At 40.3% G+C, this 27,593-nt stretch overlaps 2 protein-coding genes and 1 long non-coding RNA gene across 5 annotated transcripts in view; 2 read left to right on the top strand and 1 right to left on the bottom strand.

Annotated features, from left to right (window-relative positions):
- Nucleotides 1-1,666: 1,666 nt before the first annotated feature.
- PLCXD2 (phosphatidylinositol specific phospholipase C X domain containing 2) lies at nucleotides 1,667-27,411 on the top strand. Of its 2 annotated transcripts, none has more exons than XM_068908595.1 (4): nucleotides 1,667-1,870; nucleotides 16,590-17,053; nucleotides 18,275-18,516; nucleotides 21,093-27,411. In XM_068908595.1, exons 1-4 carry the CDS (start codon nucleotides 1,789-1,791, stop codon nucleotides 21,253-21,255), a joined length of 951 nt encoding a protein of 316 aa, XP_068764696.1. In that variant the 5' UTR covers nucleotides 1,667-1,788; the 3' UTR covers nucleotides 21,256-27,411. The 2 variants fall into 2 exon arrangements, with proteins under 2 accessions (XP_068764696.1, XP_068764706.1); XM_068908605.1 differs by lacking the exon at nucleotides 1,667-1,870 and adding an exon at nucleotides 6,860-13,789.
- LOC138061082 (uncharacterized) overlaps nucleotides 2,670-27,593 on the bottom strand; it is an 82,974-nt gene continuing 58,050 nt past the window's right edge. The window contains exon 4 of the long non-coding RNA XR_011134712.1: nucleotides 2,670-6,871. This is a non-coding gene — a long non-coding RNA (uncharacterized lncRNA). The remainder of the gene's footprint in view (nucleotides 6,872-27,593) is intronic.
- Nucleotides 26,492-27,593, top strand: part of PHLDB2 (pleckstrin homology like domain family B member 2) — a 130,619-nt gene continuing 129,517 nt past the window's right edge. For both annotated transcript variants that reach the window (XM_068908528.1, XM_068908538.1), the window contains exon 1: nucleotides 26,492-26,645. The gene's annotated coding sequence lies outside the window, so the exon portion shown is untranslated. The remainder of the gene's footprint in view (nucleotides 26,646-27,593) is intronic.

Consider the following 27,593-nt stretch of genomic DNA (forward strand, 5'->3'; position numbering starts at 1 on the left):
GAAAATTATCTTTAGAGCAGTAACATTTTTTCATTTGCATGTGATGGAGTAGACTTCAGTGCTGTGTATCTAGTCATAGCTATGTCCTATGTGAAGAGCCTGGAAATAGCGCGTTTGTACATATTTGTAAGATGCAGTCCTTCATTAAGAAGAGAACTTGCTCACAATGCGTTATCCTTAAAAGATATGTAACAATGCCATGGGGAAAAAAGCATCTTAGAAGATCTACTTCATGTATTAAAGCAAACTCAGAAATTGCTTTGGACAAAATGCTTTACCTGACAGTTAGATGAAATGAAAGGCACAGTGTCTGTGCCTGTGTGCGTGAGAATGTCAGGGAAACACAAGTGCTAAAAGAACAGATAGAAAGGATATCTTCCTACTGCAGCGTTGACTCTTAGGTTAGGTGCAATTCATAAATTGCTTATAACTGTTGACATTCAACCCAGAACAACACGTTTGTTTTGACTTTTGCCCTGTATGTTAACCCGTACAAAGGGGTGGTAAGAAAATTGACACTTGCGATCCTAAAGTCTGCACTTCCTGAACTGATTTCTTCTCTGTAACGCCATAGTGTTGGCCCTTTGTATTGGGGGTAGCTTCTCTGGTGCTAGAGCAGAGCGAATATCAGAACTCAAACTCACAACTTTTTCCTGGGATTCATAGGCACAAACGTGTGTGCGCATGCAGGCACGTACATAGACACCCTGAACAGATGAGCATGCACACAGCCAGCGTACTACTGCATAGTGTGGTAACAGAAAGCATTGGGTATACACAAAAATTCACAGCTGGTGCAACCAGCAGCAAAAGGAGAGCCAGCTGGCTCAAGGCTTTTCGCCTTCATGTGATTAGAAACGCAGAACTCCTAGATGGTGGCACCCGCGGTGAGAGGACGCCGGACCCGTAGCTGACATTAGCTCTAGCCCCTGATGGGATCGTTAGCCTCCCGCTTCCTCTGACAGATACGGTGCAGGTTGCATTGATTAGGTGATGCACAAAGAAAAAGCAAAGCAGTGGGCATGGTTTTTCCCATTGTTGCAGACCTACCGTGGCTCTTATTTCCTGGGACTCAGTCATATAGAGGCTTTCTTGGGGGGGGGGGGGGAACTTTTCCCTCACATACAGGCAATATAACGCGGGCAAGACAGGCAGGAAAAACATCTGCAGATGTCAAAGTATAATATATGCCTGATTGTAATATAAGTAGCAAAGAGGAGGAGCTGAAATGAAAAGTTTGTAGAGCTTTACTCCTTTGTTTGTAGGGTAGACCAAAATATCGTAACGCACGGGTAGAGCCGACCATTGACGGAAAAGTAAAGGCCCATTTTACACTCCTTCCTTTCTTTCCGTGTGGCCTGCTGGCGCTGCGAGGCCCGTAGCAGCCGGCTGTTTTCCAGGGGGAAGAGCTGGAAGCCGCCAGCCCGTGGTTCCCCCCCCCCCCCCCTACCGACACCCGCCGCGACACCCCACACCTCCCGCCTCACTGAAGCTGGACGTTAACGGCTGCCCCGGGACGTCCCGCCCCTGGAGGAGCCGCCGCCAATGGGCGCGCGGCCGGGCCCCGCAGGGCCAATAGGCGGCGGGGGGGGGCGGCGGGGCGGTGCCGCCCCGCGCCGCGCCGCACCTGTTACATAAGGGGCGCGCTGGCGGCGGCTGTGGGCTTTGGCTGGCCGCCCCTCGGCGCCGCCGGGCCCGGCGAGCGCAGCTACGGCCCCGGCCGGGCAGGAGCCCGTGGGGCCGGGGCCGGCCGCGAGGGGCCGGCGGCGGCGACGACTTGCCTGGGCCATGGCGGAGAGCAACGCCGACTGGATGGGGTCGCTGCCGGCGGCACTGCGCTCCTACCCGCTCTCTAACCTCGCCATCCCAGGTAGGGGCCTCCGCCTCCCCGAGCGAGCCGCGCGCCGGCCGTTGGAGGCGGCGGCGGCCGTTGGAGGCGGGAAGAGAGGGGGTTGCCTCGCTCTCGGCACAGGCGTCGCCCGCCCTGTTATCCCCTCCTAACGAGAGGCCGAGCGCTGCTATCGTTTTTCTTTTTTGCCCTGGGTTTATTTCCGTGCCGGGCACGGCCGTGTGTGGGCGGGTGTCGACGGGGTGTATCGGAAGGTGGTCTGGCCTGCGGCTGTGGGGGGAGGGCCGGGCAGGACGTGTGGCGCTGGTGCCCCAGCGCACTTGGGGTTTCTTCTTCCTGAGGTGCTGCTTTCAGCCCGTCCGAGTTGAGTGGAAGGGGGAACTTAAAGTAGGCTGAGATCAACTTTCTAATACAGAGTGCAAGGTTTTGATGTTGGGTGTGTTGTATTTGTGACAGTTTCATTTGTGCTTCTGTATCAGGCTTAAGTCCGTTTGAAATTTCTTGCGGTTGGGTCTGCCCCCGTTTCTTTTAAATTGCCTGTCCTGAGAAAACTTTGCTGTCTCGCTGATGTATTTTCCAAATAATTGAATTAAACGCCAGCTATCCTTGTGCGTAACTTGAAGGACGCTTAGTTCTGACATGATAAAAACTGACTGTTCAGTCCCACATAATCAGTCACGTGTTAATACATCTTTGGTTTGTGACAGTAGTTCACTGCTCACAGAGTGATCTGTGTATGTTTTACATCTCCCTGTAATCCTTTAACAAAACTTACTTTCTCTTTTCTTTTTTTCGTAGTTGGTGTTTAACAGGTAAGTGGAACAGCGTGCTATACAGAAACACACTGTTTTCTTTAATATATGGATGAATATTGAGGAGATGGAGTACAAGATGTGCCAAAATAATGGATGTAGGTCACAAAATGGTTTAGTAAAGTGTGTGCAGATACTTGGACCAAATCAGTTTGATCCTGTGTTATGTGTTCTCACTGTCCTTACTGCAGGACCTGCTGAGATGTTTGCTTATGCTTGGGGTTCAGAGCTTGCATGTTTACTTGAAGTGCAGTGATTATGGGAAATATGTCTTTGGGAGTGAGAGCATTGTTTTTCTATAATCCAGTTTCAAAGGAGAGCAGGATGGTGTTACTCTTGAATAAATGTGTAAAATAGTCCTTTGTATAACTACTCCTTAAACTATGATTAGAAGTAGTTCACTAGTCAGGAATAGTGTACTGTCTGGGAAGTGTGTGTGTGGTTGTTGGGGGAGGGGGTGTCCCAGATAACCACTCAGGCAAAAACTATGGAAGATAAAATTAGCAGACATGTCAAGTTTGGTGTCTGGGCAGTTATTTGTAAATAAGGAGTAATATGAACCCCTCTGTTGCAGAAGAAGAGGAAGGACTTAGTCTTCTGTAAAAACAGCTGTGAATCTCTAACCCTTTCAGCTGGTCTGAGAGGTATTTTAACGATCAAAAAAAGTACAGTACAGTCCTAGAGAGCAGCTACAACAGTAAACATATAAAACATTAAGTGAAATCAAAGTGCTTAAACCCAAATGTTTATAGGTGAATTACAGTGGTAATATCTGTTCTAACCGGTGTATGTTTTCAAGGGAAGCATTGTGCTTTGTACAAACTGAAATTCTTTTAAAAGTTCTGTGTTAAGTTCTAGAAGGTATTTCTGAGGCTTTCAAATAAGGCTAAATGCAGACAGGGAGAAAACAATGTATGTTTATGCTGAACTTAACTGCTGGTGGTTCGAATGACTAATGTAGGAGATGATCTTGGCTATATATATATGTATGTATTATATCATTTATCAAATGAAATTGTCTGTTATAGCAGAACCTACGTATGGCTTGTCATAGATTTAAAAAAAAAAATACAGCACAGCTATGCAGTATCCCAATGTATGATGTTATACCAAAGATACTAAAATATTATGGTTACTTATACAGTCTTGCTGCTTTGGCAGCTGAACTTAAAATATCTAACTCAGCTCCTGCATAGAACTTGCAATTTCATCTAAGAAAATGACAAAAGTAAATGTCATCACCTGACATTTCTCAGCCGTACATTGACATATGAGGAAGACAAAAGGTGCCCCTAAAGTTATTTAGGAATAATGCTGAATTTTAGTGCGGAAATGGCAAAAAGAATCTAGTAGTGCTTGCAGATGTCAATAGTGAAGGTTTTAGTGGTGGTTACTGTAGGCCATTCATTCTGATATCGGATGTTTGACTCCGGTCATTAGTGGTAGAGGCTGGATTTCCACAGTAATGTCTGAAAGCTTGTCAAAACCGTTCAGGTACATGTGTAGAGGATATGCTGAGATGCTTCCCTATGAACAGGGGCTTTCTGCTTTTTTCCAGTAGAGATGAACAAATGGCATTTGAAGCAGCTAGCGTAGGAGCCCACACAGTTCTTGTGAGCTATCACAACATCCAGTTCTGTATCTCCTGAAATGGAAAAGTTCAGAATGCCTTGTTTTAATCATATGAAGTGCTTCTGCCCCTGCCCCGTGCTACCAGATGCAAATTCTGTAACCATACTCATTTGAACAGGGAGGGGTTGGAAAGGAAGTGCAGTGTTAATGTAAAATTCAGGCTGACCGCAAGTTTTGAAACTTTTTTGGTAGAAATTGTCATTTTGATTCTGTTTTAGTGAACAGTAGCAAATTAGCTTTTTGTTTTCTTGCAGCTTAAGGGCTATAAAACTCCTATCCCCAGAAGGTTGTGGTGGTGATGGTGTTAAATATGTTGTCACTATTCATTTAAAATACTGGCAGTGTTGAGTTTGTAGCAGAAGAACCAAGAAAACTAGTTATTGTTGTTTCAGTAATGCCACGTTACTTTTAAAATCAGTGTTTTTTGAAAACGCAGTGTGGATTTGTTTGTAGTGAAAGTTAATGTTTTTTTTTTCTATTCCTTCCATGCATATATCTCGTGTAATCTGTGAAAAGGGCAAGTAGGGTAGAAAGAAAGGTATAATGGATAGATAGTTGTGGAGTTTCTTATTTTATGTTTTATTCCGGTGATTCTTTTGCATGAGTGGGTTTTTGGTGTGATGTTTGACAAGGCAGCCTTTACCGGAGCCCAAGGAAGTGTTAACCTGCAAGTGCACGAGGGAAGGAAAGGATGGTCCAAAAAAGGTTGCAGCTGAGGCACCTGTCTAGAGACCCTGAATAGCAGTGAAGGCCTAAGGTGACCTCCAAAGGGATGTTAAAGGCAGGCTTGGCTCAAATGAGAAACATTTTGCTCTTTTCACAATGTGTACATGTATGACAGCTGTGACCTGGTTTTGTCTGGATGTGTTCCTTCTCATCGCTGGAGAAGTGGACTCAGCTGGTTGTTGTTTTTTTTTCCTCCCTCTTCCCAATCTCTTTTTTGTGAGTAGGAGGAGAGATCTGAGACTGGTGAAGGTGCTGGAGCACTGGAAAGCCTTAAGCTTGTTTTAAGTTAGCACTCAAAACCCTAAAACTTTATGTTTTATTGTGTTGCACTTAAGGAAAATGCCACATTTGAACATAAAAAGAGTCTATCCTTAAAAAAAATTAAATAGCACAAAATATTGGCATGGGAAGGGACTAATTAAGATGCAGTAATGGATAATGTACCCAGAAAAGAAACATCTTGGTTTAATTCATCATACCGCATTATAAACAGCAGAAGTCCTAATAACATTTTTTTATATGAAACTAAGAATATCTGTATGGAATTCAGCTTCTTTATCTGTTACAAACAATTCTTGTTTTGGAGCTGCTTTTTTTTTTCATGGCTTAAAAAAAAAAAAGGAGCCTTGACCTCTACAGGTCCTTTCTAACCTAAATTATCCTGTTATTCCATGAGCTATTGAATGGATTGTCAAACATGTTACTTGAGGACGGGGAAAGTCATTGGTTATTTGCTCAGTTCTTAGAACTAGCCAGTAACAAATGGTGTTTAAGACAAGTGTTGCATTAGGTAGACCAGTATGGTGTTTATGTGCTGATTTAAGTCTGTGCTCAAAACAGAGGGAGTCTTCTGAGAAACTATTTGGTGACATCTTCCAAGGCTTGGTTGTCTTAAGTTTGAGTTTGGCCTTTTTTGTTGTTTCTATTGAAAAAACCTCTAGGCTAAACTCTAAAACAGCATAATATCATCCAAGGAAAGAGTGAGGCTTCATGTGTAGTATGATTAGAGAAGAAATCACATGTCACAAAAATCAGCAAATATCAAATAGCTAAAACGTCATCAATTTCTATGTATACAATATATTCAACAAAATTAACCTTCTTTAACAAGTTGTGAAATTATATGAAACCGAGTGGTTTTTTCTTAATTATATTCCAGACTAATCCAACTTGAATGTGGGTTTAAAAAATGAACTCTTGAAAACATTTCTGATATAAATATGACCCTTGACAGAGTATTGTGTAGTCTTTGTTTCATTTTTTGCTATCTGCTTTAGACACTCTTATGAACTAATGTAAAACTCTGACACTTATTTTTCTTGGTTATCTTCTAGTTTGTATCTATTGGTTTCCTTATTTCTGCCCCTTGAGAAATGGAACAGCAGTAAAAGCTGTAATGCCCTAGTTTGCTTTCTAACTATAAGTGAATCAGCTCTTCAATAAATTTCCTGGAAGAGTTAACCTGTTTCTTGCTTGTACTTGCACACTGATACTTCACAGCACAATGGTGTTAGCTGACTGTAATGAGCAGAGGAGTAGGCAATTCTGTTTTCCTATGGGTCATGGTAATAATGTGCAGCCTTTACTTAAGCTTGTCTGGGATATACTATCTTTGAATAATCAAGAGTGCTGGTGTAACAGGTAGGCATACTCACATTTTCTGATCAAATCATATCCTTGATTAAGTTCTATACTGTGGTCAGTTCAGGAGGATTAGCCATGATTTTTTTCCACCAGAAAAGCTTTGTGAAGGAACTCTCCGTTGGAGCAGACAAACTCCAGGGCAAGTGCTTCAGTGTGCTGCTGTCCTGAGGGAGCATAGTGGCTGTCCTTAACCTTATGTGTCATGGTGCTGCAGACAGGCAGGGAAGAAAACGGGTAGAATGGCAATATTTAGAAAGCACTGGTGATTGCATTGTCTTTCACTTCGCTTTGAAACACTTGCTATTGAGGAAGAGCTAAGTTTAGCTGGGAACCAACAACTTGAATCTGAATTACTAATTTTAATTTGTAGTGAGTTTGTGGAAAAGAATGAACTAAAACTGGGGAGAAAATTTGGAAAAGTAAGATGTTTCACTTTCACATGTTGAAATGCAATATTAAAATAGTCACTTCACACAATTTTTTTGTCCTAAGCTGTAAGATTCTTTTTAATTTTGAAATATAAATACTTCTGTTGTACATAAAATTTGACATATTTGCGGTTGATTGGAAACACTGAAAGGTTTCTCCCACCAGAAGTCAATCATTCACAGATATTGTCAACGTGAATAGAGCCGTACGTAACGCTAGACAGGGTGTTCTGCTAGTGTGGAGTGCTTAGGCAGTCTTTCTCTAGGGAGAAGTAGGGCAACTATTTAGTAATTGCTTCTGACAGTGCACAGAGCTTTTTTGTCATCTTCCAGCAATCCCAGCTGGTATATTAGCTCTTCCTCTGAATGCACTTGAAAGGATAACCAGGATCTCATTTCTAAGAAATGCAGAGCAATTATGATGTGGTTCAGTTCCTGTCTGTATCAGACTAGGTGATCTACAAAGAATTGCCAGTCGGATGCTAGGATAGAGGTAGCTAAAGCTAATTAAGAAGTGAAGTTTCACATTTCCAGAAGCATTTTTAGTAAAAAGAAAATAATATTGTCTAATATATGACTAAAATAAGATTATCAGAACTTGAGGAGTTAAAATAGTTGTTAGTGTCTTTAATTTTACAAGTTTTCACTGATATGTGAAGGTAGGTGTGTCTGTGGTCTTCTAAAATAGTAAATGGTAGTCCTCTGCTCCAAACTTCAGTACCACTCACACTGTGCACCCCTCCTCCCCTGAAAACATGCATGCATGCATCTTTTTAAGATATAAGTAACTTAATTCCTGGGAGCGTCAATATGGCTGTGGCTGAAACTCTTAGTACTACAACATGCTGCTCTGCTCTTCTCTCTGCCAAAAAGACTGCCCCAAAAACCTGTGGCAGAAACATCATAAGTGATAGGAGTCCTACAAAATGGTTGGCTCTGGAAAACAGCTTTATAAATACAGTTAGCAGGGAGCTTTAATGACAAGCTACCTTACCAGCCAAGCCTGTAGTTAAGTCAAAATGAGTAATGCAGAGCATGGAGGGCATGTGTCAAATAAGGGTCAGCTCAGTCCATTTCCTATGATGAACTGCTCTGAGCAAAGATGCTGAGCAAGAGTGTGACTTCCCAGCCTCTGGAGGTGCCAGGTGCTTGTTGTGTTGGCATCACAGACGTGCAAGGAACGTGGAGGCCTGGTGCAGCCCTGTAGAGCTGCTGAGCGTCTCCCCACCCGCAGGCTGAGGCTGACCTTGTTTTCCTTCCCATACAATTATTTAGCAGGAGTCCCATGGGCAGGTTGCTTTTTTGTTGGCCAAACTAAATTAAAAGAGGTTCTTAAATTAAAATGGCTCTTAAAAGAGGAAGAAGCCCTGTTCAATTAAGAACTGGCCACTAGGATCTCTGGAGATGCAAATTTTCTCTCTGACAGCAGAACTCTGAGGCAAGCTGCTGAACTTGCTATTGCCACAGGCTTCTTGTCTTTGTGAACTGCAGTGCCCTGTAAAGGTGCCTCGGGAAGGGAGAAGCACTGGTGAGCTTGGGACTGCATTCTCCTTGCAAACAGTATTCCTTTAGAGCCCTAATTAAAGGGATCATTGAATCAGCTAAGCGGGCCATCTGTTGGGTTAAGGCTCAGAGAGGGGGCGTAAGGTTAATGTTCTGATTCACCAAACTGTATTTTCCTTCCCAATTAAGTTGGCATCTATCAACCAATGAGGTAGTAACCATTAGAAGAAAGCATCTGCATAAGTATGATGAAAATCCAGTGTTGGATATGATTTGGAAATGCAAAGCTTTCAGGATGAACATATCTTGAAAGGCCATGTTAATTTATTACCTTAGTCCTCTACTTTGTCAGAGCAGCTAATGCCAATTACTGTTAGAGAAAGGCTATTAGACTATCTGGGCCACTACACTGATGAGCATATCCAATGGAAGTTATTCCATTATTCCTAAGTAACAGCCCTTTGTACATCCCTATATTAAGAGGGAGGGTGGTGAGTGGTGAAATACCTCTACTGAATCTATGCAGAAGTTTCCCCAAAAAGCAAGTCTCAGATCTTAGAATTTCTCTATTTGAAGTACCACCAACGTTTGTTTCGCTGAAAGAAAATTGTTCTTGAAATACCACAAAATTTTCTTCGGACAGTACATGAAGATGATCTTTATTTTCATCAAGAACTTGTTTTTTCCTTAAGATCTATGCCCTAGAGAGCAACTTCACTGCCTGGTGGATCAGCGCAAAACACATTAAAGCTTTACTTCAAATAGAGAAAACCAATCACGATGTCAATATAAACGTTTATTGCTGTCTTTCAGTATTGTGTGAAAGTTTCAGGTTGCCTACTGTTCTAGAAAAGGTTCTAAAAAGGAAGTGCTGTGTAATGAAAACAAGGAAAAATTCCCAGGAGTCTTCTCCAGGGAGAATGAGAGTCCTTGACTGGCACATTTCTGAGTGGCAGAGGGAAGACAGGTGTCTAATACTCAGCAATAAGGGAAACACTAATCGAATTCCTTATACTTTTTGGTCATGGGGCAGTGATTTAATCTTTTCTGTGAGCTTCATTTACTGAGATGCTGAGTGTGGTGTATTCCAAACAGATTTTTTGGAATCCAATTATTACTGAATGAAGAAGTTTAATTCTGTCCTATTGTTTTTTTTTTCCTATTTTCCTTTTGGCTCGAATGCTCATCGTTAGAAAGTGTTTCACTTGAAATTTTTAACTGAGCATAGAAAATTTGGTATTATGTAGTCTTCTGGAATTACCTTCGCCAGTCTGGTATGACTTCCAGTCAGAATAACAGATAATTGACTTCCCATTTAGGTAACAGAGAAGCCAGAAGTATTCTAGGTGGGCCAAACTGTAATATTATTCAGTAATTTTAAGGTTGTTTATCAGATGCTCAGACGCAAGGATTTGAAAATCTGTTTGTTTTTTTTTCCTGAAACTTCCCGACAGCTGATACCTGTCTCAAGTACCTTTGGCCAGGTAAGAAGTATTTTTCCCCCTCTCATATTCCAATTAATTGAGCTGATCAAGAGAAGAACTTTTTCTTTTCAGAGCAGGTAGATCCATTCAGGCTCTGAAAGGGTAAAGAAGTACTGTCACTTTCTGCTTTCCCACTGCAGACAGTTGAAGGTACTGGTGGTAAATGGAAAACCATTGCTAAACTAATCAAACTGAACAGAGATGACACCAACCAGTGCTGACTATGTTTTTCCTGGCTTGACAGAAAATAAAATTAACATATGGTATTCTGTGGAAGCAGTTTTAAGCAGTTCCTTTCTCCTTTTCTCTTCTCACCTCTTCCAATTACCTCCCTGCCACTCCACCTTGCACTGTGGGGGAAATCAGGCTAGTACCCTGATAGGGGAAGGATGCTTTCTTAAGAGGATTTAGTCTATACTAGGCTTTGTCCTCTCTGAGACTGCATTAAAAATAACTTAAGATTCTTTTAGGGTTCTATGCAAATATAAATGTATTCATCTGGGTAGTTTTAGATTATTGGTAGGATGCTTGTAACTCCTACCTCTCCTCCTTTTGCTGGGCAAGTCAAAATGAACCCCTGAATTTGCTTTTCATTGGTTAAGGGCTTTTAAGATGTTAATCTTCTGATTAGAAAATCTGGATTGTTAATGACCTGAATCCTGAGGACTTCTGGGCTTTGTGAGGCACTTCTGTCTATCCCATTTTCCCTCAGTTCTGGCACAGATTGGGCCTTTGATTTTTTTGAATAATGTCTGAGGCCTCATGCTAGCCTTAAATAGCTAGCATTTGGATCCCAAGTTCTCGGAATTTGATTAGTGTGCTTCCTATCTCGGCTATCTAATGTTTATTCTTCTAAATCTATTGTAATGTATGTTGTTTTTAATATATCGGGAATATACTTTGTATAGCGAGCAAAGCTTGCTCTGAGATGTTTGGCCTCAGTACAGCTAGGGTGATTCCTTGTCCATAAATGATCCTGTAATGCTTTAATGGCTTGGTACAGTATGTTGACCTTGCCTTTTAAGAATGTTTAACATGACACATGAGAATTTCTTTGCATCTTTTATTTCATTTATGTAAAGATGAAAACAAGTTATTCTGATCTAATTAAATTTGCTGAAAGTGCAGTCTCCTGTTGTCTTGCTTTCATTATTGTCCCTTAGTTAGCCACATACACCTGGTGCTTCTGACTAGTCCATGGCCTTGCAACCAGGGCAGCTCACGTTGTGACTGTAAACATGCTTGTGTCCAAAGGCTTACTGTGGAGGGGAGGATCACTCTGTTTTTCAAATAATTGGTAGTGCAAAGGTACTATGTTCCATGCTGGTAGATCTCTGCATTTTGCATGCCATGAATTCACATTTTTTAACATCCCTTGAAGGTACATTTACAAGCTTGTAAAAGGACAGCTGGGTTGATTAGATGACACTGATTCATGTCCCCAAATTGTGACTGTATATGAAAAGCGCTGATGCGGAAACAGAAGAGAAGATAATACAAAGCAACGTAGCCAGCAATTGTTGAAACTCAAGGCTTAATAACGTTCTGTTGACTAATGGCATTTGTTTGAGCTACACCATGGGTTAATTTGAGTGTCTGTGACTAAATAGCATGACAGATTATACATATTGGAAAGTTGGATTTTGCTGCAGATGCGATGATAAAAGGATAATTTGTTTGCTAAGAAAGTAGCAAAGGCTTCAACAAAAAAGTCATCCTGGACACTGAAATACAATCTATTTAACATATAAATTGCATTGAAAGCAATATATTTAACATATAATTAACTTGATAAATCAGTGTAGGGGGGAGAAAAAGGGTTTGAAGATGTGAATAAAAATGAATCCACTGTTGTACTTGCTGGGATAACGTTGACAGCTGTTTGTTTTTTAAGCAGCTGGTGTCTGACAGATACCTGCTTAATACCATTCTGAGTGTGTCATAGCGTTTGATAGCTAACTATCTGGGCATTCACTGGGGTGGTGCTGCTTTCCTGGAAGCTTCCAGTGTTTGTCACATGAAACCAAAGAAATGAAACCAAAGTAGAGCAGCCATTGCCTGTAACTCTTAATATGAGAGTTTCCAGCTGATTTGCAACGCCCTTATTTTTTCTTTTGAAAGTGCAGGTTCTTTCATGGTTAAATTTCACGTAATTTCATGTATTGGATAACAACAAGCTTGCTTCCCTGAGCTCTGCGTCTCTGGCCTGTTGGAAGCTGTTTGAATTCATTGTCCCTTTGTTTTGTCCTGTGCATAGCTTGGTATTGGAAAGATGTGGGCAGCAGATTGCTGTTGTGTCACCGAGGAAGTTGCGTAAGGATTGTAGTCTGAATGTTAATCTGCTGTCATTATATAGCGACTCAAGACGAGTCACTGTCTAGTGTGCTTGCTGCATAGGCAAGAACATGCCCTTGAGGCAATTCAGAATGGACTGCTAGACTCTGTTTGCCTCAAGGACAGCAGTAGGCAAGTTTCTTGACTTTTTTGTGCCTTTTTTAATCTGTTAGATGGAGCTTGCAAATACCCAGGTTTAACTGTGTGGTTCACAAGCAACAGGATTTAAGGAATGGATTTATTAAATCAGTGCGAGTTATAATTTACAATTAAGTTGTTGGCTATAATCTCAAATGTTTTGCTGATGTAACTTTTTAAGGTGCTTCAACTTTCTTGACAAAAATGATTAGTACAATTTGGAGAGAGAGACAATCTGGGGGACGATGGAGGGATCATGAAGGACTTTCTTGTGTATGTCCCAATGAGTATTGCAATTCTTGCTCTGTTCAGCAGCTGCCAGCCCCTTCGCTGTTGCTGTGCACAACTACAGTACCTGACTGTCTTCACACATCCTTGTATTAGCCCTTAATTGAGGGTATGGTGGCTCTGACATTGAGCTGCTAACAAAATGAGGCTAGCCTGTTCCATTCTTCTGGTGAAGGCTCTTGCAAAAATTTTGCCTTGGAAATTGTACAGGGTTTGGTTTAGATTACACTCCTTCAAAATGAAATAATACTAGATCAGGAGCTAGCCTGACTCGTGCTGTGGCTACAGAATGGCTGGATCTGCCATGGGATTGGGGAGGGTGAGGGGGAGGTAAACAGGAGGAGAAGGGATTATTTTGGCATCATGATGAGATGAGCTTAGCATGTAGCTTAACATTACAGCTAAGCTATATTAAAAGCCAGCGGCTGAGCTTGCAGCATAACACAGCAATCTTAAGGAGGGGCCTGATTAAAGAGGCACCTTGCTCTTACCTCACTTCCCCACAAGTCTCCAGTGCTATTGCTTCAGGTGTTCAGTTTGCTTTTCTTACTGGAGTAAAAATTTTCCAGATCCAATTTGGGCCTAGATATTCTGTATGGTTGGTGGTTAGCCTTTTATTAGTGACCACTGGAGAATCTGTTTGAATTTCTGCCATGCTTTTCCAGCCTCAATATTGATGATGCTTCCCCCTTGCTTTTTAGGAGGTGGCTTTCTACCAATTGCGAAGAGGACAGCTCACTTTAAATGCTTCAGCTCGTGTTCTGCTTGGTTACATCTAAGTATCCTTGTTGACCTCATTGTAAATGAGAAGTCCATTTGCCTAGATTTTTTCTTTTTTTTTTAAATGTAGAGCAACCATGCAGGAGTTTAACGATCTCGTCCAACTAGAAGAATGTTCCATGTAGTTCTGTTTCTCAAATAGCTACCCTGCCAAGAAGCTGAGTTTTTAAAGTATGTGTTGAACAAGTCAGTGTGCATGTGGCTTGTTTTATTACCTTGTTGTTTTCTTCAGCTGTAAATAGAATTAGGTTGTTCTGTGATAGCGTAAGGAGAAATTTGCTCTTTGTATCCTTAAATAAGCCTTGTGTGTGACAATCTGCAATGGGAAGAGGCTTTTGTAGCTGTAAAGTATGTGATCAGACTTATGAAACTAAGCTGTTTCTTGGCTTGGATTTGTTCAGAGCTTCATAAGGGTTAGTAACAATGTATTTGATGCCAGATAAAATTGTCATTCCATTCCTTCATAAATCAGACTTATCAGACAGTGATACTGTCTGAAGGGGGGATAATGGTATTAGTAATGGCTGTAGATAGAGTTCTTACTTAAACACAAGTCTTAGTTAAGTTAAGCACAGTCTTAGTTAAAACAAAACATATTTTTTATGGCTTTATTCTAGCATAAATTCTACACAGAGTTAGGTAGAGGAAGAAATTAAAATGGATAGATTTGAAAACAAGTATTCATTTAAATTTTTAAAATTTTCTTCCTTATATAAAGTGACTTGTTCAGAGGGATAAGAAAAGCTCCTTGCAAATGAAGTCTGCTTTCCAGATATTGTAGACGTTTGAAAGGCTCATTCTGCTGTAAGGGAGGTTTATGAAAAGCCATGCATCCACAAGAGTTGCAGTTTGCAGTATAAGCAGAGCATTATTTGGTTTCTTTTGAAATGTCTTCATTAGATGTTTGATCCCTTATTAGTGGTATGGTTTCTGTTCTGGATTATGCATTTGGAGGAAAAAAGGAGGTGCTACTCCAAAACTGGCAGCTACTTCTTGATGTAGTTTCCTGTAACAGGTCGCTAAATAGCTTCTTAAGTGACAGCTTTTAAAAGGAGCTTTTTTGTTACATATCACTCTTTTTTTTTTTCTTTGTGACTTAATGAAAAGACTGTGAAAACTTAATAAATGAACACTTGATTAGAACTAGTTTTATTCTTTTGTAAAGCCTAGAAAACTAAATGTTCACAGTTCCTTTTCACTACTTGTGAATTAGTCAAAATTCACAGGAAAGTGCGTTTGAGGTTGTAAACTGATGTTTGGTTTTTGCGCAGTCTGTTCTTCCATCTGGATTAGAAAATGCTGACAAAATAATCCAATTGAGATCATAATCTCATTTACAGTCCTGACCTTGCATGGCAGGAAACATCAGTTTTCAAGTGAACACTCATATACAGATAAAAGATTCAGGTAAAAGAGGCTACAGAGATAGCAACTTTATCTTTAAAATCTAGAGAACTCCCATTAGGAGTCACAAACCAAGGTAGAGAGAAGGAAATTTTGGCAGAGTGGGTGTAGTCAAAGTAACAGGGACAAGAATCCATGGGATAAAGGAAGGGGAAGTATAAGCACAGGCAGCAGGTTATAGTATCACACTAGTTTAGAGGCATTTGGAAAAGGAGCTGCTAATGGTAGGCAGGGAGTGAAGATCTCTCCCTGTATTTCAGCAAAGTGGACATACAGAAAGCAGGTGGGTTTTCGCTCTGTGAGGTAGCTGTCATCTGCTATCCTGAAGATAAAGGGAAGCAGGAGTGTTGGAGCTCCTGTGGTATTTTTCCTTGTCAGGGCTTCACAGAGAAGTTGCACCTGGAGACAGTTACAGCTTCTTAGCCAAAATACTGCTGCCTGGTGTAAATGGTTAGAGATCCCAGGAGAACTTCAGTCTGTGGTAGATCGGCTTCTGTCCATCTATTTTTGCTTTAGGCTGCTACAGCACATACTGAGATATACTACTCTGTTCCTCTTCACTGTCATTGACTTGATTCAGCTATGGATATTTCTTGGCTGCTGTTGGAGGTTTTTGGTTATTTCTCAGCTTTTTTTTTTTTTTTTAAATCACCACTGAATTTTGAGTTGGATGGGTTTTTCTAGTAAGCATGAATTTTCTGTTGGAGATGCGGTTTCTCTGCCAAGGTTCATGTTGTGTTAAATGAGTTTTCTGTCTGGCACACTTGAGTGTTCTGGCAAGGAACTGGTTGTTTCAGTTATTGGTCTTCCTTTCTGGTGAATTTTATATTCACCATATCTGCAGTCACCACAAGACACTGCCAGATGAAAGGCATGTTCAGGAGCTTGTTTGAAGTGAGCTTTACACTAGTCTATCTGCACAGTACCTGATCTTAACTTGTACATAATTGTACCACTTTTCAGTTCAGTCAGTCCCTGGCCACTGTTGAAACTACTATTTATTTACCATCTTGGGGTTAAAGTGAGGCATACTAGTGATGCACGTGTATATACATATCCTTCTGGCAAAGTTGTCCATCACATGACTAAAGATATCTGTTCCAAGATCTCTGGTGTGTTAGGTTACGATTGGATTTACCCCATAGAATGGAAATAAAGCCCCAGGTTCTTTGATCCAACGGAGTTGGAGTCCCTCAAAACAGTGATCCACTAGAGCCTGGGAAAGCTTTGGAGGTAGCTTGACTGTAATGGAGAAGGGAGGTTGGGAGGAAGATTCCCTTTGCTTCTGCTATTTGTCTTGCGGTTTTGATTTTCGGAGTGCATTGATGGTGGGAGTTCACATGGGAAAACAGTTCAAACGCTGAAGACCTTTAAGCGTTGTTTTTGTTGTACAGTTAGGGAAAATTAAGGTATAAAAGAATATCCTGAAAGACCCAAGAGTTGAACACAGCTCTTCTGAGTCCCTGCCAAGCATATAAGACTCTTTTTTTTTTTTTTGTCTTATAGAGCATGTGGGGGGGAGGAGGAGCATTGTTTTTCTAAAACTAAATAGTTTTTTTGTTTCTAGGGTCACATGATTCTTTCAGCTACTGGGTTGATGAGAAATCTCCTGTGGGACCAGACCAAGCCACAGCCATCAAACGTTTGGCTAAAATTTCTTTGGTTAAAAAGATAATGAAGAAGTGGTCGGTGACTCAAAACCTGACTTTCAAAGAGCAGCTGGAAGGTGGGATTCGCTACTTTGATCTTCGTGTGTCTTCGAAGCCTGGAGAAATAGGGCGGCAGGAGATTTACTTCATACATGGCTTGTTTGGCATCAAAGTATGGGATGGGCTGATGGAAATGAACACTTTCCTTGGACAACACCCCAAGGAAGTCATCTTCTTGGACTTCAATCACTTCTACGCCATGGACGACAGCCATCACTTTTACTTGATCAACAGGATCCGCTCAGCATTTGGATCCAAACTTTGTTCCGTTGCATGTGTAGAACATGTGACGTTACAGTACATGTGGGAGAAGAAGCACCAGGTGGGGAAAGGATGTGTAATGTTCTCGAAAACCCACAGGTTAAGAATCTAAATAGAAAGGCTGAGTGTGATTCCCACTTAAAGGCATTAGCCCTAGGCATGACTGATTTCCACATCCAGTAATTTCAAGCCTACTAGGGACTACTTTACATAGTGTGCATGCTTCTTTCTGTGAACTTGCAACTATGTAGTCCCTTCACCCATGGTGTGGCTGGATTGTGCCCTATTCCCAAGCATGTTCCTTAAATTATACTATACACAGGGCCTGTGCCTATTACAAAGTGTTTTCTTTCCGGAAGAGCACATTGTGCTCACTTGTATTGGTGAGGGTGTGATAAATTCTGTCATTTTGGCCTGTGTGAAGCATATAAGCTGTATTGTGATTAAGAGCTGATACTTGTTAGCTCCTATGTCGCTATCCAAGCCTTGTAGTGGCAGGATTAAATGCACTTTTTGTCCATGGTAACCGCTTGCATGCATGTGCATAAAGTGAGAGAACAGAGTTTCAGTGACTACATATAATTCTTAAACTATAAGATAAGTAAAGTTAGGAGAAATTACTCTGAACTTTTGCTGTCAGTGCTTTGCCCCAATTTTACTGGGGTCCAGAAAAGAATTAATTGTAAGTTTTGGGATTTTAAAAAGTATTACATCTTTATGTGCTCCTCTCTTACGAGGAACCACATTACAAGGCATAAAATGATGGCTTCTGACTTAGAGAAGGCTTACTGACAGCAAGATTGGCTTTGGCATTCCATTCGGTAAATGCAAGTGGGATGCCACTATGCCAATCAGCCTAGCATGCTTTAGTCACTTAATAGGAGTTATGTAGAAAATGATGAGCTAGCTAAAATACTTACCTTCAAATACAAATGATTATGTTCTCTGGCAATGCTTTGAAATGCTTTGAAGCTGAATCCTTTGAATGACACTTGAATGTGCTTCTGGCAACTTTATCATTTCAGACTGATGACCCTTGAAGTGTGCAGCAATCTTGTCCTCATAGCTAATCAAAATGATTTCCCTCTCCTTGGTAATAGTGCAATTAAATTTACTGATAGTCATGACTTGGGAGCAGCTTCTTTTGGCTTGGTCCTCTGTTCACTGCTATGCTAACCCGGCATGAACGCACAAATGTAAACCAGTGCAAGATCCTGTTTTAAGAAAACAGCAATGAAGTAGTTCTTTATTTATCTCTTCTGCTTTTCCTGTGTTATCTTAGGTTCTCATTTTCTACCACTACCCTCTCTACCGGGAATACCCCTTCCTGTGGCCAGGGAGTAAAATGCCCGCACCATGGGCAAACACAACCAACGTGCACAAACTCTTACAGTTCCTGGAGACCACTCTCGAGGAACGAAGTCGTTATGGAACTTTTCACGTTTCTCAAGCAATTCTCACGCCTCGAGTGAAAACTATTGCACGACATCTAATCCGCGGTCTGAAGAATACGCTTGTTCATAGGTATAGACTTGATCTCTCAGTTTTTTACTTAATACCTTTCATGGTGAAGTGGCAATGAGCGAGTGAGAAACAATGAAATGTTTACCTAAAAATATCACTTGATGACCTTTTAGGAAGCATGCAATTTTATTTTATTACTGTTGCTGATGCCAGATATTTGCAGTCATTTTAAAAATCATGAATTACTTATACTCCCTGTCACTGAAGGTAACTGCAGATAATGTAAGCATAAGGGCATTTCCTGGCACCTGGAGTTCTTTGAGTGTGATTTCATGAAATACAGGCTGGACCCGTAGCTTCAAACTAATAATTATTCCCAAATTGGCTGGATTTGAATTTGGAGAAGAAAAGCATGTACCAGAGAGGAAGATGAGGCTGCATTTTTCCATGGGCTTAGTTCTGCATTTCTTTCTGTTCATTTTGTACATTCTTTCTGACTTGGTAATTTTGGTAATAGCCAAAAATATGTGACCTGGGTCAGTATTTTCTTGTGTGTTTTGGGTTTTTTGTTTTACCAAAAACAAAATGAACAATTCGAATTTTTTTCTACCACTGACTGTTGCACAATTTGCCTGTCGTTGCTGTGAGTAGTGCAGAATGACAGTAATTTTTAATAGTGTTAACAGCATAAGTATGACCAAGATCAGGTCCATACGACTTTTTTTGTGATACGATCACCTCGTAGCCTATTTCCCAAAACTGTAATGGTCCTATTGGGACCTGGTCTACTGGCCTGCTATTTCATATTGACTATTTTAGTGACACAATAATATAACAGATTTAAGATAACACTTGTACAGTGGCTCACAACTGCCCTAATTTTCTCTGTTATGACTGTCATTGTGATCATCTGAGCAACTGAGCATAATATGAAACAGTGAGATAAACACATCCTTGTCTTGACAGCCAGCTCATAGTTCCTTTGAGAGAATCACTGCTTACTTCAGTAGTAATTACAGTATTATTTTGAAGTCAAAGTCAATATAATGTATTTTTTAAAAATCCCTTCTGAAAAGGAGTGAATGTTGTGATTCCACAACCAGAAAAGTTGTTGGCAGAAGTACTGAAATTCTAGGTGAAGTATAAACCATGGGGTTCTTGGACTGCTTCCTGTTTACAGAAATTAGTCTAGCAAAGGATAATTAAATCCAAATGGTATTTGCCACAATTTTTTCAGGTATTCTCTTCAGCTTGCTCTTTGCCCAAATGTGTGTTGCATTAAACGCTAGATGGTGCTCTAGACTGGTATTTGCTGTAAATAGACTGCACAAGTCTAAATATGTAACATTGGTAGATGTATTTAGCAGAAAGCGTGGGTATAACTGTTATCTGTGTACTGTATATTTAATGTGCTATAGTATCATTTTTTTTTACTTTAATCATGAGACAGAATTTCTGTTTTTTAAACCAGTAAAGAATAAGCTAATTTCGTAGAATGTGCAAGCTCTTTTGTTTTGACAGTGATTTTTGGCACAGATCCAAACTTTGTTACCCCCCCCCTTCCCCCCGCCCTGCCCCAATACATAGGAAGCTATGCTTAGCCCCATTCCTGCCCCATTCATTTCCACTTGTTTGAAAGTAAGCTATGAAAGATTAAAATAGAGGGCAGTGTTTGCTAAAGCATGAGTGTTTACACAGCCTGACTGATACATACATCTGAGAGCTGTAGGATGTTTTATTTGCAGGAGGGGTGGGGGGTGGTATTCTCTGTTCTGCTCCCTAATTTGCTTGTCTGACATTGTCTGAATGTTGCATGCATATTATGGTACTAATGTACATAATTCTAATATATATTTAGTTATTTTTGTCTCTAACTGCACTGAATCCCTGGGGTTTGCATATTAGAGTACAAAAGCTTGTACAGACTTATACTCTGTTCAAGAAATGACTGAAATTTCTCCCCCCCCCCCAGAGTGTTAAAACAACTCCCAAAACATCTCACCTTTCTCCAGTTACAATAATGTGTGGTGAGATGCTCAGCCTTGAGAGATCTGAGGACTAGAGTGCAGGTTTGATTTCCTTGATCCCACTGCTCTGGGTGGGTCCGGAGGCTGAAAATACATGTTTGGCGCAAATGCAGAGTGCTCTGCCCCAATAGCTCTTTTCTAAAGCGGAGGCTTTTGGCTGGGTGGGAAGTGTTTCGGGCCAGATCTAGCTTTCTCTTGGGCCATGCTAGAGTCCTCTTGCAAGTCCTATTTGTGTGTAATTAAGCTTTTCATCAACATGTACTTGAGCAAAACCAAACCAGGATGGAGGAAACTGTAGTGCAGCGTTAAATCCTGAAGCACAGTCTGCTCAGTGAAAAGAATTCACAATTTGTGTTTTGTATGAATGGTAATTTTGATTGACAACTGGAGAATATTTCTGCTCCCAGCTGGTTAGCATCTAATGACCACATGCCATGTTAAGCACTTTTCTTATCAAGCTGGTTGCATTTCAGGGGGGCTAGTCAGCACATGATCACAAATGCGAGAATTATTAATATATCCACAAACATCATGCAATATTTAAAATAAGCAGAGTGCTTACAGATGAGGGCGTCTTTTAAAATGTATAATTTTTTTTATTCTCTTTAGGAACCTGCCTATGATTTTGAATTGGGTAAAAACACAGAAACCAGGCGTTATGGGTGTTAACATAATTACATCAGACTTCGTGGAGCTGGTTGACTTTGCTGCTACAGTTATTGCATTAAATGATCTTCTTTTAGAAGAGGACAAACCTGCAACTAAATCCTGATTGCTGTATCCCGTTGTATCCTCAGTGGAGATCTTCAGACTCTAAACTTTTTATTTATTAAATGAAACCTATTGTAACTTCTGTTCATTTAAAAAAAAAAAAAAATTTTGTAGAGGAAGTGTGGTTAAAAATCATATCCAGGAGGGTCTCTTCTCCCACTGGTGTGTAGGTCTGAATGGAACACAAAGTACTGAGTGCCGCTGCATGGCCCTTTGTGGTTACATGTTTGACTAAGCTATGCACACATCTGCTGCAGTACAGAGTATTGTCTGCCTGCCAGCAAGATGCTGGCCCCTGAAGCAGATGTACCCAATTACTGTACATGTCTCCCTGGTGACTGGACTCACCGTGTCTGTGTGTGCATCCTGCTTGTTTCTCGACTCAAGGACTCAAACCCAAGATCACTGCTGATCCCTTAGCAGTGGTTTTACCAGGCCAACCAGGATGGTGTCGTTCTTCTGGCCACCTCAGGCATAGATTTCAGCTGGAAGCTGCTGTTATACTCATTAAACTGTTCTGGGCACTACCTCTGACTTGCTTGAAGAAACAATATTGCTGTTGTTCAGGGGAAGCTGTTAATGCTGTGTTGAATACTCTAACTGTAGTTTGGGCCTGAGATTGGGCTTGGAATGCTCTGCCTCTTTGGACTCCAAACTCTTATTCTGGACCTCTTTAATGCACATACTGCAATCATGTTCAAGTGTGTATTTCCTCTTTGGAATTAATTTGGTAATTTGGAGGAAATTTCAGTACTCAGATTATGAGATTTATAACTCACAAGTCTGAATTCTTGTTGTGAGGCATTTGAGAAACTGTCCAGCAACCTTTCCCTCTCGCTTGTGGTCGCTTGGGTTTTTTTTCCCATCTATTGAGTTTTCTTTGGGTAAAACTTCTCACTCAGATAACTTTTGTGGAAGGAGGAGGGCTAATTTGTAGTTTGTCCAAAAAAAAAAAAAAATTGGAGCTAGTAAGGACTGCTCAAAACCCAAATATCAAATCTGAGGTTTGTAGTGTGGTGGTGAATTCCATAAATCTGATCCAAATATTATGCTTGCAGTCAGAGCTGATGTGCTAAGAACAGCTACAGTGGAAGTATTTTCTCAGCCTGCACCAACTTTTGTGACTAAGGAATAGCGACACACACAGGCAGACAGTGGTGCTAATTCTTTATGTAGTCATATTCATTTCTCTGTTGATCCACAACAAAATGTTACCACATGTTTCACAGTCACATGTTGGTACACATCAGTACTTAATTGACTAACTGATAGCAATCCTACAGTCTGATTTATCTTAGGATTTAAACAACTGACTTGTTAGCAGATAACTTCTCTGCTCTGTTGTCTTCCTAAAGCAACTGTTGGGTGCACTAATCATTCAGTGATTACTAACTTATTTTAATCTTCTTATGTTACTTAAGTGGATGGATTGTCTTCATAGATATTTTATTCAAGAAAAATGAATCTGTTTATTATGTCTTCCTATCTTGTGTCTGCAACTATGGTATCACAGTACTGAAAAATCCCAAAGCATTTTTCTTGTTTGCTGCAAGCTCTGAACTCAGACAAGGTTATCTGTTTGCAAACCTTCCATGCGAACCTTGGCCAAGTTCTGAGCAGACCAATCTGATTTATCTGTTTGTTGCATGTTTTTCATTAGAGATCTTTGAATTTTTTAACTGAATCTTTTTTTCTAAAGGAATGGGGGGTTCTGTTTTTTTTCAGTCTATCATCTTTCATTTCAGTGAGAGGGGGACAAATAATGAAAAGCAGTTTTGGGAAACTAAAAATCAACCTTTTGGTTTAAAACTTTGTTTGAAAATCCCAGCAGAACACTTTTATTGTTTGTTGATGAAACTATTACCTGTTTTGAACAGCTCTACTGTCTGCAAAGTGATTTAAAATGTATAGATTTTATTTAGCTGAAATTTGTGTTAACCTACTATTCTCATTGCCCAAACTCTAGTAATATTACATATACAGGTTTAGTTTCAGGGGTCTTTGTTAGAGCTCAAACCCCCCCCCCCCCCCCCAAAAAAAAAAACCCTGGTGTGAATGCAGATAAAACAAATGAATAATACATTTGTAAGATTTCCTGCAGAAGTGGAGGACAAGGCTAGAAGGTGAAGTAAGTGTAATGTTTGTCTTTGACCCTTAATATATTTTGTACTGTATATATCTACCTCAAAAGAGATTTATCGTAGCCAATGTTTATACTGTGTGTGCAGAGTAATGACTGAGTGAGTCCTTCTGCTGTATTTATTTGACTAGAGATGTGATGATTGTAACTCAGGGCTTTGGTTTAGATATCTTTAAATACAAACTGGAAAGTTTCTCAAACATTTTTTGCTGACTCTTACCTCTTGAAATAGGACAAAGGAGTGCTAGGAGTTAAGAATGTTAGCAGGGGGGAGGAGAAATGGGAAATAGCTTTTTGAATTAATCATGAAGTAGGGAGGAAGAGAAACAGTTCTGTAAGTTCAGCCTGTCTGAAGATACTTGCACGTAATTTCATATGAGTGCTTGGTTCCATGTGAGGAACACGACATGCTTGGTGGTCAGCTGGGTAATCGGTGGATAGGCATGATCCCCTTCTACCAGATACCTCCTATAGATCCCCTGGGCAATGTTAATGCTGATACATAGAATTGATTTTAGGGCAGTCCTAAACCAGCTTAAGCAATATGAACTGCATTTCTCCTATTTCACATCATAGCCCATAACAGCATACGGTGTGCTTATCTCTGACACAGCACCACAGCATACCCCTATTCCCTCATGCTTTGAAACTGAACTCATCTAGGACTTGAACTGTGGGCTATGGGCTCTACTTTTCCAGCATTAAAGAAGTAAAACTCAAAAGATGAGCTGGATAGGAGGTGAGGACCATGGAACTACAGCGGTAGTTTGTGTCTGGTTCCCACATTCAAGGTGTAGCAGGTCTTAGCCAAGTTTCAGGCGGCAGAACGGATCAGGGCTGGGAGGTGAGTGCCAGTGGGTGTACCTGCTGCTGAGGAAGGTGCCTGAGATCCCAGCCTCTGACTGGGCTGCAGCTGGGCCTAGTATAGAACCCACCATCTGTAAGAGCATGTAGGTACAAACTTGAGGAAAAGCTTGAGTGGCATTAAGGCAAGGGAAAGGTAGTGATGCTGACTGCTTCTCTTGTCCGTGCTGTCAATGTAGGGGCTACCGTGTTTTTAATCTTGCTTAAATCTTTCCAAAGGAGTAGAATTGATTTTTAAACTATTTAGATGGATAATATCCCAGTAGAATTATTTTTAGGACTTGACCATTCTGTAGATTTTGGGAGAGGAAAAGTCAGTACACTGATAACTGTTTGAGGCAAAATATTTACCTGAATTGCATATTCCTGAATAATTTATTTGTATCACTTGTTATGACAGATTCAGTTTGTTTATCCATTATTTTATGGCTGTCATCTCTCTTCCTAATGTGCAGCCACTGAACACTGAGCACGCTGGTGGTACGCTGTTCTCCTGGCACTGATCGCCGATCATCATGCACAATTCAGGGGTGTGCATGAGGCATCAATAGCCTGTGCATATATCCCTGATGGAGAGCAGCAAAGGAGAGGATGGTTAGGAAGTGTTTATGAATTTTATTATTTTTCTGTGTGCTTGTAGGTGAAAGCAAATGGGAGTTATAACTAGATCTTTGCAGACTATCAATTTTTCAGCTGCTTGTTTGGGTACTGCTGTCTTAGTATATTCAACAACCATAAAGCTGGGAGTTGTATGTTTATTTTTGAATAAAAGACAGATTGCTCTTGTCAGTAACTTGGACAGCAGGAATCTGAAGGGAGACCAAGTTGTAGGGCTTTTGCTGTGATGGTGAAGATCCCTCTGGAGATGATGCTGGCAAGGCAGGTTTCAGGGGTGGTGGTGTCAAGGACAGATATCAGACTGGGAGTGCTTGGAGAGAAAAAGCCATTTGCAAAAAGGCACCTAGTAAATTCTGCTGGATGCTCCTTGGAGGAGAGTGAAAAAACTGGGAAAATGGTATCATTGCTCCTGACACCTGCAGTTTTCAGCTGTGTTGCTACTGTATTATTAAGTTGGAGTTTAGAAATTACCGGGCCTATAAAGCTGAAGAAGCATTTTAGAGCAGCGTTTTTGGGGCATCTGCCAAGATACTTAGCCATTGTTCTGATCTAGCTCAACTTTTGAAAGTATTTTCTTTGTGTACCTGTCTCAGGTGTCAGAGTTCCTTGTTATAATAGACCAGTTTTTAGAATGTTATGGCTAAAGATAGAAGATACCCATTTTTATTTGAAAATTAGGTTACAAATGGAAGTCAGTTGAAAAGTGACTCCAGATTTCTTTGAATATACAATATTTAATATAGAGTCCATATGTATTTTTAGGAAGACTTTCATCCAGATGTGAGCATATTGTTAGCCATCCCTAATTCAAGTTTTCTGTCAGATGGCTGCTTTCTGGGACAAGAACTTCAGACAAATTTTTAGTGGTTGTAAGAGCATAGAGAAACTGTCTAATGTTGGGGAAGAATGGAGCTAACCCAAAAGTTCATTCAGAATCTAAATTGGGTCAAAATGTATGTGTTTAAGCAGTGAAAAAGATATATTTTTTTTTTGTGGGTGTCTGATGAAAATGAAGCTCTTTTTCCACTATCTGGCAGCCAGAGCATACACTGAAGAAATAGTGGAAACCTGCATGGTGCTAATGCTTGCAAGAGTCCCAGTTCAGTTTGCTGACACAAGACACTGTAGAAGGTCGCAATGTTTGCACTGGCCTCCCTTTGCTAATTACTAATAGTTGCTTTCAGCTTTTTAAAAGAAGGCAGTAATTAGAACTAGAGAAAACTACCCTTAGAATATTTTGTTAGAGGGTGCAAATCTTGTTGAACTGAAATATTTGCAAATTCAAATGGGCTTTATTTGAGTTAAGATTGGAAAAATTGTTCCGTAGTAGTGAAACACTAACTCTGTGGAAAAGAGCTTTGATTACATTTTGATTTTTTTTCTCCCTCTAATGACTTCTTTGTTGTGTGATACAATTAGCATTAAGGTCAAATTGAAGCAAAAAAAACTTTTCCGTCAAGATCCCATTGTGCATATCTTCACAGTTTTTGATGCAAGAAAACTTACAGATTTCAAAACTCTCTGAAATTCCTTGTGAATTCTTCTAAGTCTGAGCTTCTGCTTCTCTGACAGTGACGCTAGTGCTGGAGAGCTGATATCATTAGGGGGTATGAGTGTAGTAGTGAAGGGAAGGAGTCAGTATCATTCAGAGAACCTGCATGTAACCCGTACACAGAGTTCACTAAGTTTTGCTTTCTGACTCAACAGACAGAGCCTGAGCACATGCTGAAGAGCAAATAAATTTCACATGTACATTGGGCTAATTGCAGGTAAGTGTAGTGATGTACTTAGTCATACCTTCCAAATATAATCCTATTAGCAGTCTGATTTAGACTAATTAAATCAATCTGTTTTACACAGGAAATCAGTCCCACTGATTCAGTATGTCATTCTAACTGAACAAGAGTGTGCATGTGTGTGTAAACACATTTATTTCTCTAAATCTTCATTTTAGTAAATTGAGTTTACCTTTTAAAGGCAAGGATCAAATAGAAATTGTAGGGACTGAAATGGGAATGTCAGCTTCAGAACGATTTGAATCTGTTCATTATATATGGATTTTTGAGTACTTATTGTCATGTTTGATATAGTGATTCTCTTACCCTTTGTCATAGACCTGTGATAAATTTCTGTTGTTTGTATCTCATTGAACTGCAATATATTCTTAATTCTAAAACTGTTTGTATTGATCAGTACATTCTGTAGTAAAATAATATTGTTGGATTTTGCTCAATGTTAAATATATTTTGCAGTTGGATTTTTTTGTGCTATTTATGCCTTGGGAGGAGGAGAGGGAGCCAAGTATAGAGGAGCTACACGTTCTCGACTTGTATTTTGTGCAATTTCTCTTCTTTCTTTTGGCACTTTGTGCTTTACGCGTCTGTCTAATTCAATTCAGTTTTTTTGAAACCAGAGTGCTTCGTTCTAACTGCAGATAAATTTGACATTGTTTCTTTCTGTTTCACTCCTGTGTATCTTTATTCTTGAGTTTTTTAAATCCTGAAAATAAATGTACCACTTGAGTTAATCATCTTACTATGTGTTTTGTGCTGTTGATTATTTTGATACACAAAGATTAAGTTGCGAGTCAATTACACTGAGTTCAGTTATTTTTTTTTATGTGGTGCAGAATGGTGTCATTAAGAGAATCTATAAACCATTTTAGGAGGTGCCATACCTTGCAGTGTTATTTTCCCTAGGGAGTCAGACCTTGGGCA

This window comes from Struthio camelus, chromosome 1 (genome assembly GCF_040807025.1).
Source record: "Struthio camelus isolate bStrCam1 chromosome 1, bStrCam1.hap1, whole genome shotgun sequence".
NCBI lineage: Eukaryota > Metazoa > Chordata > Aves > Struthioniformes > Struthionidae > Struthio > Struthio camelus.

Bases quoted from the DNA above. Each gene is read 5' to 3' on its own strand.
- PLCXD2 (XM_068908595.1), top strand. From the start codon at position 1,789: ATGGCGGAGAGCAACGCCGACTGGATGGGGTCGCTGCCGGCGGCACTG. The intron at 1,871-16,589 runs GTAGGGGCCTCC...TTTTGTTTCTAG, and splicing joins CTCTAACCTCGCCATCCCAG to GGTCACATGATTCTTTCAGC. The intron at 18,517-21,092 runs GTATAGACTTGA...TATTCTCTTTAG, and splicing joins AAGAATACGCTTGTTCATAG to GAACCTGCCTATGATTTTGA.